At 37.1% G+C, this 15,651-nt stretch overlaps 1 protein-coding gene across 1 annotated transcript; it reads left to right on the forward strand.

The window, feature by feature from the left end:
* Window positions 1–3,710: 3,710 nt before the first annotated feature.
* Window positions 3,711–14,603, forward strand: dnajc24 (DnaJ (Hsp40) homolog, subfamily C, member 24). The gene is made up of 4 exons (XM_055025435.1): window positions 3,711–4,129; window positions 7,167–7,296; window positions 10,143–10,211; window positions 12,183–14,603. The coding sequence occupies exons 1-4, from the start codon at window positions 4,028–4,030 to the stop codon at window positions 12,395–12,397; spliced, it is 516 nt and encodes a 171-aa protein (XP_054881410.1). The 5' UTR covers window positions 3,711–4,027; the 3' UTR covers window positions 12,398–14,603.
* Window positions 14,604–15,651: the final 1,048 nt, after the last annotated feature.

Raw genomic sequence — 15,651 nt, forward strand, 5'->3', positions numbered from 1 at the left:
ATCCTGTACATTTGTGAATCTGGTGCTGTGATTTTGTAAGTCTTGATCTGTGCACTTGTGAATTTTGTGACTCTTTTAGCTCCTTACATTTCAGTGTCACCTTTGCGTTTTCACCAACAGCATTGCAAATGCACATCCACTCTCCCCATTGTTGGTGCAACACCAACAGCAATGGATCCCACATCCTTATTCTTACAAATTATTCTGTTTTCTTATTCCTTCAGCAATAAGAATCAGTATTTTCCAGTACCAACAAAAGTTCCACTACCTTGGATTCAGCTTAAGACGGGCCAGACAAATGCCACCACCAGACCTCCACACCTTCACGAACCTCTGGAGTTCCTTTGTGGGTGTCAACCTCTTTACAACGCTCCAATCCAGTCTTCAGACAAGACTATCTGAGGGTTCTTTTGGTCTCCTGCTCTTCCTCCAGGGAAGGCTCTGTGGCCCTGCAGCCTCCAGAACTCCTAGCTTCTATAGTAAAGTTCATAATGTCATTCAACCCAAAAACGTCAACTCAAAAAGCTATTCCAAAACTAATTATATTTTTTCAGTTCATAAGATAAGATAAGATAAGATAAGATAAGATAAGATAAGATAAAGCTGTGATGCAGACTTATTTGTCATTCCAATAATTTATAAGGCAAGAGTAAATGGCAGATATCTAGATTTAAAAATGATAGTTGGTACTTTATCATTTTCAGCCAAAGTTATCAAGAGGCACTTTGAAGGCCTAAATGTCACCTGCAGCTCTGGACACAAGGGTGGCTTTGGAGGTTTAACAGAAAACACAAATTTGAAGAGTAAAGATTATCAGGTCATGATAACTGTTGATATCTCCTGTTCTCCCAAAATTATTATTAGTTTTTCGCTTTTTTATAGTTAAATTCTGTGCTACAGGAAAAAAAAAAAAAGAGACTAGATTGAACATTCCCAAGGTGAACTCAAAGCAGTGAAGGAAGCACATACTGATGGTTGATGGAAACAAAAAGATGGTAAGGTTGATTCCCAGGCTACTTGAACTGTCTGTTATGAAGCTGGTGTAGAGAAATGAGACTGAATGGAGCGAAGCGAGTCTTATAGTTGTTAATGTGTCTCACTTGGTTTGATTTTGTAGTTTTGTATTTACTTTCAAACACCTTCACTGTTTAATGCTGAAGTAGAGTGAAAAATGTGTCCAGGACTGATAGATATTTTCTCAACCTACATAAAAGACAACATTTATCAATTTTCTGTAAAGCCTTTTGCAAAAGGAGAAGGCACTGTCTGGCAGCCTGGCAGAAACCAGCCTGGCCAAAGCCAGCTGACTTTGCTTCAGCGCTTGTCTTTTTTATAAACACAAAGCAAAGCAGGAGTGAAAGGAATGTAGTGGATAATAAATCAAAGAAGGGGGCCATTCTGATAAGAAGGAAAGAGGAACACAGGAACTAATATCCTACACACCACAGGTAGTTTCACAAGGAGTAGATAGGGAAACAGCTGCAAGGTTAAGAAAAAGCAAGTTTTGTCTTTCACAAGGTTTAACAAATTCACTAAACCTTTAAATGAAAAACAGTAGACCTATGAATGTAAGAATGATAAGAAAATTACTAATCTTACTATCAAGGATGTTTAAGTGTGCATTAAGGTTCGTTATTTTTTCAGAGTTAAAGAACATGGTTTAAAGGACCATATTGGAAATATATGGTCCTAATAAACACGGATCACTCCAACTAAAAAAAACAAATTAAATAAAACCAATAAGATTATAGTTTAACAAAAAACTTGGCCATTAAGATTTCTTCTTCCTTGTAAAGGAAACTTATTTATGTTGTCCTTCTGTCAAAGTTTCATGTGCTTCAAATATGTAACTGTAAAATATTACTTTATTCAGCAGCTCTGAGCTAATGCCTTAAGGATCTTCACAAAGACAAAATCATCCAGAAATGCATGAGACCTAGCAGTAGGATGAAAAGAACACTGATCCTCTCTTTGACAGTGAACGCTGTTCACTTGTCTAATTGGCCTTAATTCACCCAAAATGAAGAAATAATTAACAGCACAACGTCCATCACTGAATGCCCCAAACCCCCTCCCATTATCACTGGGGTCTTGTTAAGAACTGTGATAAAGTGACAGACAGGAAGTCAGATCATATGTGTCATTATGTCACCTCATCTCCTCTGATCCCATTTCAATTAACAGATCATTTGTGATCTGTACTTTCAGCATAGACTTCCCTGCAGGTGGTCATGTGCTGCTCTTTCCTGGCAGTTGTTTCAAAGGTTTGCCGATAGAAATCAACACCATAAAGATTGAATTTATTACAGAGTGTCAAACTCTCTACATGCATAAAAAGCTACAGTGACTCCATAGTGTCTTGTCATAAGGCATATTTTGTAAAAAACTATATCTTCATGTTCTTTTATTATGTTGTTTCAGCCAAATGACTTCATTTTAGTGCCCAAAACTGATTAGCCTCATAGTATATCTGCAAAATGTCTTCTTGTGACCTCTACCTGCTTGGCATCTTATAACTTAATCCTTTTTAAACTAATGTTTAGACCGCTTCTCAGATAATGCACACTGTGATATTTCAGATTGCTTTTAAAACGCTCTGTACCTAAGGACTATTTGGATCTTTCAAACATGCATGTAGAAAGGAGGGTACCTACAAGGAGACCTATGTAAGATGTTTCTCTGTGACTTTTGTTTTTACTGTGACTAGGAGATGAAGACTAATGTAGGACTAAATGGGAGATAAACTGAAACTCTGCCTGGTCAAATTCCAAAAGCTAATCCTTTTAAGGATTTTCTTCGGTTTGATTTTGTTCTCTCCTTGAATCTACTTAAAAATATATTTTTTTTATCCATTTGAGGCCTTTTGTTCACTTTTTTGTAAATGTAAATTTGTGACCTTTCTGAATACTCTGATAAGTAAGCAGAGCAGAATATGTGAATTATGTGCACGCTGGTGGCATCTTCATCACTGGAAAAATAAGGTTTTGCACAGCTGGGGCCAATCTCAAAACAGAGGAATCAAGATGAGATTCTGTAACCAGTGCCTAACCCATATTCTTACTCTCAGGAACCAAACTGAATCCTGCAAGACATGAACACTAGTCACCACAGACAGGGGTTTATCTGAGACTACCACTACAATTTGGAAATGAAAAGGAAGGAGTATCCTGCAGTCTTAATCTTATCCCCACTGAAAAGTTGTGGTATCAGCTTGGGTTTTGATAATCTTTGAATGTTACCCTTGTTTCATATTTAATATTACTCTAAATACTTCTATTCATACTTCTAATTTTTGTTTCGAATTCATTTCAGATTTATTGTATGGAAAAGTATGTTGTTGATGAAAAGAGTCATGGAGGGATAGCGGTGTTAGAAACTACATTATAAAGCTTTTCCTGCTTCAACATGACAATCCAAAGGTTAAAATGTGTTTCACATCCTCAACATTGAATTAAAATTGCTTTTATTGGATGTGGTGTGTTCAAAGACGTATAATAGTTCACCTTTAAATCCTCCAGTATATTCCTAATTTATAATTTTCAACATAAAACTTATAAAGATGGATTTCATTCTGTTCCAGATGTAAAGACAACATAACCATAATCAGTTGTAAGACTGAACTCTATCTGCCTGAAAGACCTGAACGCTATTCAACCGGAACTATTCATTTTACCTCAGCTAGCGGAACTATAAGGGTTGACGTCGTTTTCACGAGATTAAAACACCGACGGACAATATGCCCGTCTTTTCTCTTTTTAGTACGTAAACATTAGCTTTATAACAACAGTGTATATTTTCTGCTCTGGGTTGATGACCTCCTCTATCCGGACATCTCACCCAAGTAAGACCAGTTCGCTACTTAAAGACTGGCGGTGAGATGTTATAGGGACGTTTTACTGAGCAGCTCCGCTTCCGGCGGCTCTGCTCGGGTTCTGCTATCGTCTCATCCAAGTGGAAGGTGGATATCACCTGAGGTTATCTGTGGGTGAATCCCTCTTCAGGCGTTGTTCTGCGCGTTTGCTCAGACATGTGTGATCCGGAACAGAAGGACCTGTATGCCGTGCTGGGCGGCAGCCCGTCGGACTCCCTGCAGCAGCTCAGACACAGATACCAGCAGCTGGCTCTGAAGGTGAGAAAACAGGCTTACATCCTTCACTAACGGTTATCTCCCAGCCATGTTTTTTCATAAAATGAAGGAAAGACACTTTAGACAATGAACGTTGGAGCACTTTTTGTCTACTAGATGAAAGCAGACTTACCGATACACACTACAGTAACCTGAAGTTTTGTCAATCAGGTTCCCCAGTTTTCATTTAGTGTCCAGCGGTTCTTTCAGTCCTTAACTCCAAATCTGAGTTTGAGCCACAAAATCAAACATTCAACATCCAACCAAAGTACATCTCCTATCTAACCTGTCAATGGATTTTCTCTAGAACAGGGGTGTCAAACTCCAGTCCTCAAGGGCTGCTGTCCTGCAGTTTTTAGATGTGCCACAGGTACAAAAGACTGGAATGAAATGGCTTAATTACTTCCTCCTTTGTTTTCCAGAGCCTTGCTAATGACCTAATTATTCTATTCAGGTGTGGTGCAGCAGAGGCAAATCTAAAAGTTGCAGGACACAGGCCCTGCAACAAAAGTTGATACCCCTGCTCTAGAATAATAAAATGAAACAAAAGTTGCCAATGTTATTGATTTCATTGAACTATTTTTTTTTCAGCGGCTCTTTATCATGATTTATGAAAGATGTTGAAGATGAAAACTAACTCTGGTGACTGACATCAAAATAGACACTCCTCCGATTCAGACTTGCCAACTTAGAAAAAATATTTTGTTTTTGTTGTAAGTGCTCTGATTTGACAAATCACAGTACACACACACACACTTTGTGTGCGTGATATCACAGTCACAAAGTACTGCTTAACTATACGATTTAGTAGGACACAACACATCAATTAGTCAATCAACTTTATTGTTACTATTTGGGAAATGTAAAAATATTATTTTTCGACTCAATTAACTGTAAATGTGGTTACAGTTAATGGAGTCAGTTTTCTTACTGATCACAAAACCCTCTTACAAAAAAAAAAAAAAAAAAAAAACTAACACTGACTCAAATCAAATAGGCTATCAAATATTCACACTGGACACCTGTGAATACTTGGCTGCATATCTTTAGCGGCTAACATAATAGCTGGAGTAGTTAGTGGTGTTTGATGGTAAGAAAAGAAAAGGATCTGGAAAATCTAGCTTAATCACAGTTTATATGGTCATTGCAATTTTGCAATTCACTGTTTTTTTTCCTGGTATCCTACAGCCCTAACGACCTTCAAAATGCAGATGCTGTTGGATTTTTAACGTTATTAGATGCTTAAAGACTAAAAGACTATTTTGTTTTTCACAAATAAAAATCAGAAAAGTATGGCATGTATTTTTCAGCCCATCTTGGATCAATACTTTGTAAGACCAGCTGTCTATGCAGAGAGAGCTGCTGGTTGTTTGGAAGGGGAGAATTTCTCTTGGAGGAAATATATGAAGAATTCAAAATTCAAAATGAATTAAGTAAATGTAAATATGAGATTTTTTTTTTCTTTTGTCTCTCTTGTGATATTTGTGTGACCAAAATTATATATTTTTTCTCCTTTTATACCATCCTTCCCATCATGTTTTATATATTCTGTGACTGTGCAATGCAAATTTTTTTATGCTTTCAATGTGTGAGTTAAAAAAGGGAAAATGGCTTTTTGTTCTGCTGCATGTGGCTCTATAAGTGTGGTTGCTTTTGGTGAAAGTCATTTGTGGCTTTTGGACCAAAGTGTACTTTTGGTATAGATCCCATGCAATGTTTTCTAAATGAGACCCCTGGACTGTGTGCAACACAGCTGATGGTTGTGCTGCAGAGCATGGTGCAGAGACTGCAACTTTCTGGCCAATCATCCACCACAGATCCTTAGAAAACATGACATGTTGATTCCAATTTTGGTCGCTTTCTTTTTTGTCTAAAAAGTGACTAATTGCAACTACAAAATAAGTTGAGAACAGTGGGAAGACTGTTATTAATCAATTCTGCCAGTCCTCTCTCACCGCAAAACGAAAGAATAATGGCCTTTTTTAAAATTGATTTATTTTAGTTGAGATCAGTTGATCAGATTGGTTTCATGTGTAAGTACAGCCTTTCTCCCAAAATGAAGGAAATGAGGGTGACCCAGAACAGAGCTGTGGATCTATCAGCGCCTCCACACTTACCGTGTGTTGGTTGGTTAGCCGGTGGTCCATTCTCTCTGTGTTCACATGATGGATTGAACAGATGACGTTTGACATGTTGCATGTTAAAATATAGTCCAATATTTATTCATTTGTGGTGCTGTTAATTCACAGTTTTCTAATAAACTTCTGGTTCTGCCTCTGACGGTGATTGCAGTTGCATCAGACTTCCCACTTTACATTAATGCCTTCTACACATTTCTGTAGTGTCAAAATGGGAAGCTATTTTTCCTTCTTACTTTCTACTTTGCTATTAATGGTGAATTTTAGTCAGAAATAAAATCTTTTTCCTTTCTTCAAAAAAGGTGAGCTAATAATGTTCTGCCAGTATTTTGTCACATGTCTTGAATCCTGACAAGAAAATTAACTGCATTGTTGGAAACGAGGGGCTAATGAGCGCTTCCTTTACCCAGCATTCCCTGTTGGTTTCTAGCTAGCTGTATCATCTCTTTACAGAAAATATATATATATATATGTATATATATATATATATATATATATATATATATATTGGCGATTGGATGATACTGGCATGTGAAGCCGATCTTTTCCACTACTCTTATTTACCTCATCAAAGGTCTAAAACTTAACCACTGCTGTGAGAAACATTTGTAGTTGACAGTAGTCATCTCACTGTTACCAACTCAGCTATTTCCTTTCTATATTTAGCAATATTTCAGGCAAAAAAAATTGTATTGGCCAAAATTGGAATTGGCCGGTCAGACCTTTTAAAGATCGGTGATCGGCAGCCAGAAAACTGATTGGTTCACTACTAATTCTGATATTTTGTTGACATGTTATCCGAGTTTATATTCCCACCTACTCCTTCTTAATCCCTCACCAAAGTTACTGAAATCTGTAACACCTTTGAGGGTTTAAATTCTAATGTGTGCGTGTGTGTGTAGTACCATCCAGACCGTCTTGGAGGTGAAAACTCTGCAGAGTCTAGTGTGAGAACATTTCTTGAAGTTGATGCGGCCTGGAAGATTCTGGGTGACCAAACCACAAGAAGAGAATATGACCTGCAGAGGCGAGGTGAGGGCGACCATTTCATTTCATATTGTTGTTACTTCAGCTATTTTTAGAGACACATCAGCCACATCTCATTCTGATTAGTGATAGCCAGTTGCTTTTGAATATTAAATTTTTTTCACATTTGGCCGTGTTGCCATATTGTACAGTTGCTCTGCTTAAACCCCTATTGTTGGTGTCTTTTCAAATCAGTGGGTTCATATTTAGCCAAGTGTTTTTTTTTTTTTTGTTGACATGTTGCTGGAATTTTATTTTTTTAAAATAATATTTAAAGGTTACAAAATAAGCCAACATAATGTAGGGAATAAATCTTGTTACTTTCTCATGGTACATTCATGTGAAATAATTACAACTGGTTTGATTTTTAGCAAATGGCTGCAATAAAATAAAAAGTGAAACATTTAAAGGGGTCTGAATACTTTTTGTAGCCACTGCAACTGCAGACACTGAGGAAATAAATGTGGTTGTGTCTTCTTATTCAGTGTATGTAAACTTGTGGTTTATTATTAGGTAAAACTGACTTTGGGCATTCCTCCAGCATGTCCTTGCATGTTGTTGATCAGATGAGTGAATGGTGCTTCCTGCGCTCCACTGTGTTCTTGAGGTCTTGATCAGAGGTTTGATTTCAGTTAGCAGACCTTCCCCAGATTTGCTAGAATAAGGTGTAAGCTGTGGTTCTTATTGATATTTCTCTGGTCTAGAATTCCAATCTCTGGTTTTATTGTTTTTATTTCATCGGTGCTTTCCTACAGATTAAAAAGAGATCGTTCCACTTGGAATCCCCTAGTGACCAAATAATTTCCCTTTCCTTCTTTCTTTCAGCGTTTTCTTTAGAATTTAATATTTTGAGGCAGAAACTGACATTTTTAGGAACTGTGCAGTGGAAAAATGTTAAAATAAATCATGTTTGTGAGTGTTAATGTTTTACAGTAAGCAAATACCCCCAGAGTCTTCCCAACCCCCTCCTTCCTGCTACCCCCAAACCAGGGACTTTCCTGGTGAGACTCAACAGTACTAATAATCTCACTACTGCTGCCCCTCATCGTTCGTTCTAGTGCAAATTATCACTAGATTAGCAGCCAATTTTCTTCCCTTAGTGCAAGACTAATTAAGACCTACACCAAATTTAGCATTAATTATTAGTGCTTCAAAGTATTTATCACCATCCAACAGTTCAGCTTGATAATCACTCTGTTCTCAACAATGAATTGTTGTAAAAATGTGTGAACATCTGTCTTTTCACCTGTCCATTTTTATTTTCAATTTGCCCACATCCCAGCCCTCTTTTAATGTTGGCCACCTCTCTGATTATACAAATACAGTGCATTGAGTATTTAATAGACAGTAGTTAACATTTTTACCAATTTATGGTAGAGCTTTATTCTAAATCTGATTACAGATGTTTTTCCTCTGAATATTCTTCTCACAAAACTTCACAATGATAAAGTGAAACAGTTTCTCAAGTTTTAACACATTTCTCACAAAATAAAGAAGTCACATTCATAAATGTCCCTTGCCCTTTGATAATAGAACACTGACTGTCCTTCAGATGCTTCTCCAGCCTAATTTGAGTTCAGTTGTTGTAAATTGAGTTCATTACATGACATGAAATGTTCATTTATTGACTCGTATGTTGCAAAAACAGACCAGAAAAACTAAAGCCTCCAGTTTGACCTAAACTTCAAGCATCAAACCTGAAAAAAAATCACCTGGACTATATATAAGCTTCAGATGTTGCCACTCTGAAGCCTAGTGGTGGCAGCATCATGCTCAGGGAGTGGTTTTCTGTTGCAGGAACTGGGAGATTGAATAGAGGATAAGGAGGTAGCAGCAGCTTGACAGCAAACCTCACACTTATGTAGTGATTGATAAATGGTAAATGGACTGAACTTATATAGCGCTTTTCCAGTCATTTTGAAGCGCTTTACACTAGAGTCACATTCACCCATTCACACACAGATTCATACACCAATACACAGACTGGTAGGCAATTTAGGGTTAAGTGCCTTGCCCAGAGGCACATTGACATATGGCAGGAGGAAGCTGGAATCGAACCTACAGCCTTCCGATTGCAAGATGACAACTCTGCCACACAGCCACACTGCCACACATTCATCTTGGCTGAAGCACTCAGCCAAGATGACAAAAAGGTTGCCTAAATGTGGTCTAGGCAAAACCTGGACTTAAAGCCAACTGAACATCTAAACTAAACATGTCACAGCCCATCCAGCCTGACTGAGCTTCAGGAGATCTGTTGAACAGCCCAGCTGGCTGGCAGCAGCTGGTGATACTGGGGAGAAACAGCTGCATTAAGGTCACCAATTCAAAGTCATAAAAGGTTCTATCTAAGGAACCTTCTTAAACCTATTTTTCTTTGTCAGATTGTTGCTATGACCAAATCTGCGTGTTAATAACTGGCTTCTGTGTAAATAAACACCAAATTTAAAATGGATGAGGTTCAGATTGAGCTCATTAAGTATCACTGACATAAATCAATTTGTGTCCAGTCTGCTTTGGTCTTGGCCCCATTGGCCCAGATGTGACCTTTAGCCTCTAGGACTAAGTGATCTGGATTTCTACTAGTACTGCTGCTGGAAAGATTTTAACCACACATCCTCTGTTAAATCTTCCTACAGCTTCTTTAGCTTCTAGCTTGTTGGCTTGGTAATACAGTATGGGCCACCCATCCACTGAGACTGGCCATTTTCATTTTTCTGTCTGAGAGAAGACAAAACAATGAAATGGTTTGGTCTCATCTAACTGCTGATGGTGTGTGTGTGATGATGTGTGTGTATCTGTTAGCTCTACTACTGTTTTAACACTAAAGCCATGCTGTAATCTTTCTGCAGCACAGGAACTGAAACAGGACTGGACAGTAGATTCTACCGTTGACCTGGAGGACATGACATGGGAGACGGGTAATGACACGTTATGTTAAAACCTTCTCTAGCAGGTCAGACGTGTTTTCATGTGTTTCTGCTTGAACAGTGGAATCTCTTCCCAGACAATTTTATGAGCTGATTCACATGCAAATGTGAAATAAACTCTGTTCAGGAAAGACTTTCCTAAAAAAAATTAAAATAAAATGGTGTAAATAATGATGGAAACAAAAGTTCTTTCATTTAAAAGTGTAAAAATTCTAAAACCTTCTGATATATGCTAATGTCAAACTTCTGATGTATGCTAAATTGAGTTTCTGTTTCTCTGATATTGTTTCTGTTTTTTTTGTCTGATCCTTGGTTTAAGAAAGCTTTAGGTTGTGCATGTGCCGACTGCTTCTATTTGTACTGGTATGGTGAAATATACTCATCAGCCACTTTATTAGATACACCTGTTTTTGAATTGGCAAAAGATTACATTTGACATTTTTTTACACATATTGTACATTACCTGAATTCCATCTCAAATTCCACAAAGTATTGACTTGTGAAGCAGATGGGCTACAACAGTAGAACAACACATGAGCTGCTAATCCTGCTAATGAAGAAAAGTGAACTTTGTTCACGCAGACTCACCAAAACTGGATTGGAGAAGTGTTGTCTGGTCTTGATTGCAGTTTAAACAATCAGTTGGTAGGATCAGAATTTGAGTCTAATTACTTCAAAGTCCCATTTAAAAAGGCAGGATTAACAAACTCTGAGTAGAAGGCAGATACTCTGAATAAACCTACCCAGTTCTGTCATACTCAGGCTTTTCAGTTCCAGATCACAAGATATCAACATGGTAACGTAATTCTGAATCAAGTTACCCCTGACCTAAGTTTGAGTGTGAGTATATTAGAATCACTCATTAATGGTGAATCGCAAGTAGATGACTGCGATTCACCATGACAACGGGAGAAATAAAGATGTCTCACAGTCCGTATTTCTTGCCAATGGAGCTGGAAATGTTAATGATTAATAGGAGAATGTTAAAACATATGTAACAAAAAATACAAAAACAAAAGTACAGCAATACAGTTACTGCTGCATAATAAATAAGAGTTGGATTTAGCAGAGAATTAGCAATATTCTTAACACTACACTTATTTAACATCCAAAAAAAGGACAGTTTTATATGTTTAAACAAAATATCAATATCAAGGTGTACCTTGGATACCAAAAAACATATGTATGAATTATGTGTCACAATATGATACAAACTACATTTTTGCTTTCACTGACATCTGCAATACTGTGGAGTTCTTCTCTTATTAGTCTTGTGGTTCTGTGAGTACATGGAACCTAAACTGTGCAGCAGGGATGGCCACATTTGTCAGACTGTGAGCTACTTAGAAATGTTCAAGTCACAATCATCTACAGTCTGACAGTGGGAAGACTCTTGCCTAAAAATCTTTGTTATAAAATAAAATGTGCCTAAAACAAAGCAATTTGTGCCTGATACCAATAACATAAACAAGAGAAAAATTAGTTGGACTTGTCGGGGATTGAACCTCAGTGTCTCACCTGACAGGTGGAGAAACACACCACCCTAAGATTCACATCCACTTCTTAAATTAGGCATCACACAGCATGGAGGTAGGAGCTCAGGTTCTGCACACAGTGGTTGGCTGATTAAATTTTGATAACATGACAAAAGTCTTGATTCTCTTTGTATTTAGGCTATTTATCAGGTTTGAGTGATTTAACAAATTGAGCATTTCAAAGTTAGCATTTTGCAGAGAGCTGTTTGTATGTATTAGTGTGCAGACAAAGTTCCATTGGTGCACTACACGAAGTCATGTAATGCTACATGTGTAGTAACTGTTTAATTTTCATTTTAGTTCTGAACTATATGAATTGTTCAGAACCTCTGATATTCTGGTCCAGTTAATCTGTAATCAGATCAATTTCAGTTGGGAATCAGTTTTTAGCTGTTGTCGTCACTAATCTTTTGCGTTGTTGTTTTAGATGGGTGTGAATGCAGCTACAGCTGCCGCTGTGGAGGAACATTCAGCGTCTCAAAGGAGGAGATGGAGGAGGAGACACAGAGGAGGCTTCAGGAACTTAATGAGCAGGAAATGCACCGAGGAGCGCAGAGCGGCATGCTCGTCTGCTGCGATACCTGCTCACTCACTATTTATGTCACTTGGTCGCTAAATAAAAAGACGCAAATGCCAAAATAAATGTTATTTTTTAAATGCAGAGCATGAGTCTTAATTAAATGGTAACCTTGTTCTTGAGTATATTAGTACAACTTGAACTCTATTGGGGTGAGGATACACCTTTCCCACCTGTCAACACAAAGGTGAAATATCTTCAACTGCCAGGGTTTCAGTCGTAGTTAACTTCTACCAGGGGTTTTAGTAATGTTATCAGGAGCAGTCAGACATTCAGCAGCAGTTAGAAATCCCACAGGAGTCTACCTGCGACCTGCTGCTCCCTCTGGGGCGTGTGCTACATGTACAGACTTGCCGTTAGCAGCCATGATGCTACTTAGTAAACCTAAAACTCAGCAGACAGACGCACAAAATAAACCAAAGAATGACAGAGGTTTGTATATAAGCTCACGTCTGCCTTCACACTTAAGATAGCACTTTTTTATAAATAAAAAATGCACAAAAAGGAAAAAAGAACAGGAAATACTGTTTTAATGAATGAATATTACTGTGTGTGTGAGCAATAATATGAGTGACTATCATGTGGAGCAATTAAACAAGTAATGAGAATATTCATAAATCAATAAATTATGAGAGGCAGGTACACATAAACATAACGATGAATCATTTAATATTTAAATGATTTCTTAGTGGAGTTTGTCACCTTGAATACAGGAACTACCTGGGATGAGACTGGAAGATGCATGGAGAAGAAAGGAAAAGGAAGAGAAGGGAGGGATAGGGCAAAAACAGGAATAATACATGTAGCAGACTCCCCAAATGAAGAATTTTGGCTTTACTGATGAACAGCCTTAACCTGGGGTTATTTACAATACATAAATTATTTATAATATTAGAGACAATCATTTAAAATCAATTACACAAATGCTATATTCTATTGAAATGTGTTCATTGAATACATTTTTCCAATGTGTCAGACTGATGGTGGTTTGTAGTACTAGTTTAGCATTTGTAGCATGAATAATGTTGGCATGACTATAATGGGATGAGGCAGTCAAACCTGCTTGGGTTGTGTAGTGGATTTTGTGAAGTATTTTATTTTGAATGAGCTGAAGATTATAATTTGTCATATATGAGATATTGCAAATGTTAATTCAGAAGTCATAATCTGAGTTTATATTCAGATCTAATTGCCATCTTGAATTAGATATGGATATTGTTGAATCAATCTTGTTTAACATTTTGTATATCAGCTGAATTTTCTCTTTTAAATAGTCCAGTAATTTGTGCATTAGGTTCTATAATGAGTTGTTCCAGGTCATATTTACTTTGAAGGTATTCTAAGAAATGAGTATCATCAAGTATATATTGTTTAGTTGATTCTGAAAATAAATTGAGTTTATCATCCAAAGATATTTTCAAAATGTGTAATGCCTAGAGATCCATGAGCTAAAAAAGATTTTTTTTTTTATTTATTGTGAGAAACAGATCATTTCAAAGTGGTGTGTATATTGAGATGGTGAAATTTAAATTAATAATAACATTGAATTTCCACCAAACACAGCATAGCCTCAATGGATGGCAATTTAAAGCAACAATGTTTCTTAATAGTTTGACTAATGAATGGCAAATCTGATAGCTGCATTTTCCCACAAAAAGATTTTTCTATTTTATTAAAGCCATTGTTCTTCTGACTTTTGATGCATATATTATGTACTCTAACCAATAGGCTATATAATAATTGGTGTAATTTTCACATCGTCATTCTTTAGTCAGAGTGGATACAAGGAGAGGTGACAGGGGGATCTTTGCCAGGTTTAAGCAAAACTACAATAGCAATTTAGGGGAATAATGTCAGTTTTTTTTATTTCTTATATCAATTTTAAATATATTTAATTGAGCATATCCCAGAAATGTTTATAAGATTCATCTCGAAAACCATCCAGCTCTGGTGTTTGCAATAAGATGTATTGCATTGGTTCATTCTTTTTTCCAATAATGGAACTTTGAGCATACCAACCTGTTCATCTGTCAAAGAGATAAAAAAAAATAAAATAAAAAAATAATGATAATAATAATAATGCGCTATCTGTATTTGAACCATAAACATGAGCTACTGTTAGTGTCTCTGTACACAGAAATATGGATTTTTATAAACTGACCCTCAGGATCCACAGTAGTTTTATGATGTATAATGTGTATATTTGTTATCTATTAAAATGCATTGTCCTCTTTGTCTTGAGTTACAGTTTTAATAAAATACTTGATTATATTGGGTTGTTTTTAGATCATTGTAGTCAATTGAAAATTATAATTCTATCTTTTTGATAAAAAAAAAACTAAACATTTTTATTCACTCAGCTGTTGAGTACTGCTGGTATAAACTACACAAAACGTCCTGCACTCTGATGGCTATAGATCATTATCCTCAATCCTTAAGAGCAGCTGAAAAGGTGCTAGGAGTTTGGTTGTTTTGTTCGTATGTTAGGTGGAGATGCAGAAGACCTGCTAAGTTTCCCCTCAGGTATTTGGATGTGGGTGTTGTGGGCTTAATCATTCACACTTTAATGGGGAATTCACACCTTTTAGTATAAAAACCAGCTTTCTCTTGTCACAGTGCAGGTTAGTACCAAAATACAATATATTAAATATCTATTGCTGTTGTTATTATACTACAAACTGAAATCTAAGATGATAGCATGTTGTTTTCCGCCCACAAAAATGAAGCTGTCAATGCTAAGCAGTCATAACCCAGAAGTTCAGAACCGATGACCTAAATGGCAGAGCTATTCTCCTCTCAGCAGGGCTCCTGACACACAAAGGATAAAGACTGATAATGACTTTGCTCTCCCTGATCACAACCTGCAAAGGTTACAGCTGACAGGAGCTCTGTGTGAAGATCACCTCTTATCCATCCATCCACCCATTCGTCACACTCTACTTGAAAAGTAAGGAAGAGGGCAGAGAAAATTGTCATTTAATAGAAAGAGAGCACTAAGGTGTGGTGTTGTTCACTAATTATGGTTCCCTAGAATGTTATCGCCAATAGGGACTGATTCATAGACGATTATCTACTGTCATAAAAAGAGGGGATGGGTCAGGGAGGTGTGTGCTTGTGCATGTGCCTGTGCATGTGTGCGTGTGTATGTGTGTGTTGGGGTGGGGGATGGTGGCTGACAGCTGATGTTTAATTAAAGGGTTGAAAGAATATTGACGTGACAGACACAGACACATGCTGGGCACAAAATCACTTTCACCAACACACGACCTACAATTAGGGTGCTTTAGATCACTTTCCACCAAGTAATGACACAAAAGCA

The sequence above is a fragment of the Poeciliopsis prolifica genome, unplaced genomic scaffold, assembly GCF_027474105.1.
Source record: "Poeciliopsis prolifica strain line A6 unplaced genomic scaffold, Auburn_PproV2 SCAFFOLD147, whole genome shotgun sequence".
In the NCBI taxonomy this organism is placed as follows: domain Eukaryota; kingdom Metazoa; phylum Chordata; class Actinopteri; order Cyprinodontiformes; family Poeciliidae; genus Poeciliopsis; species Poeciliopsis prolifica.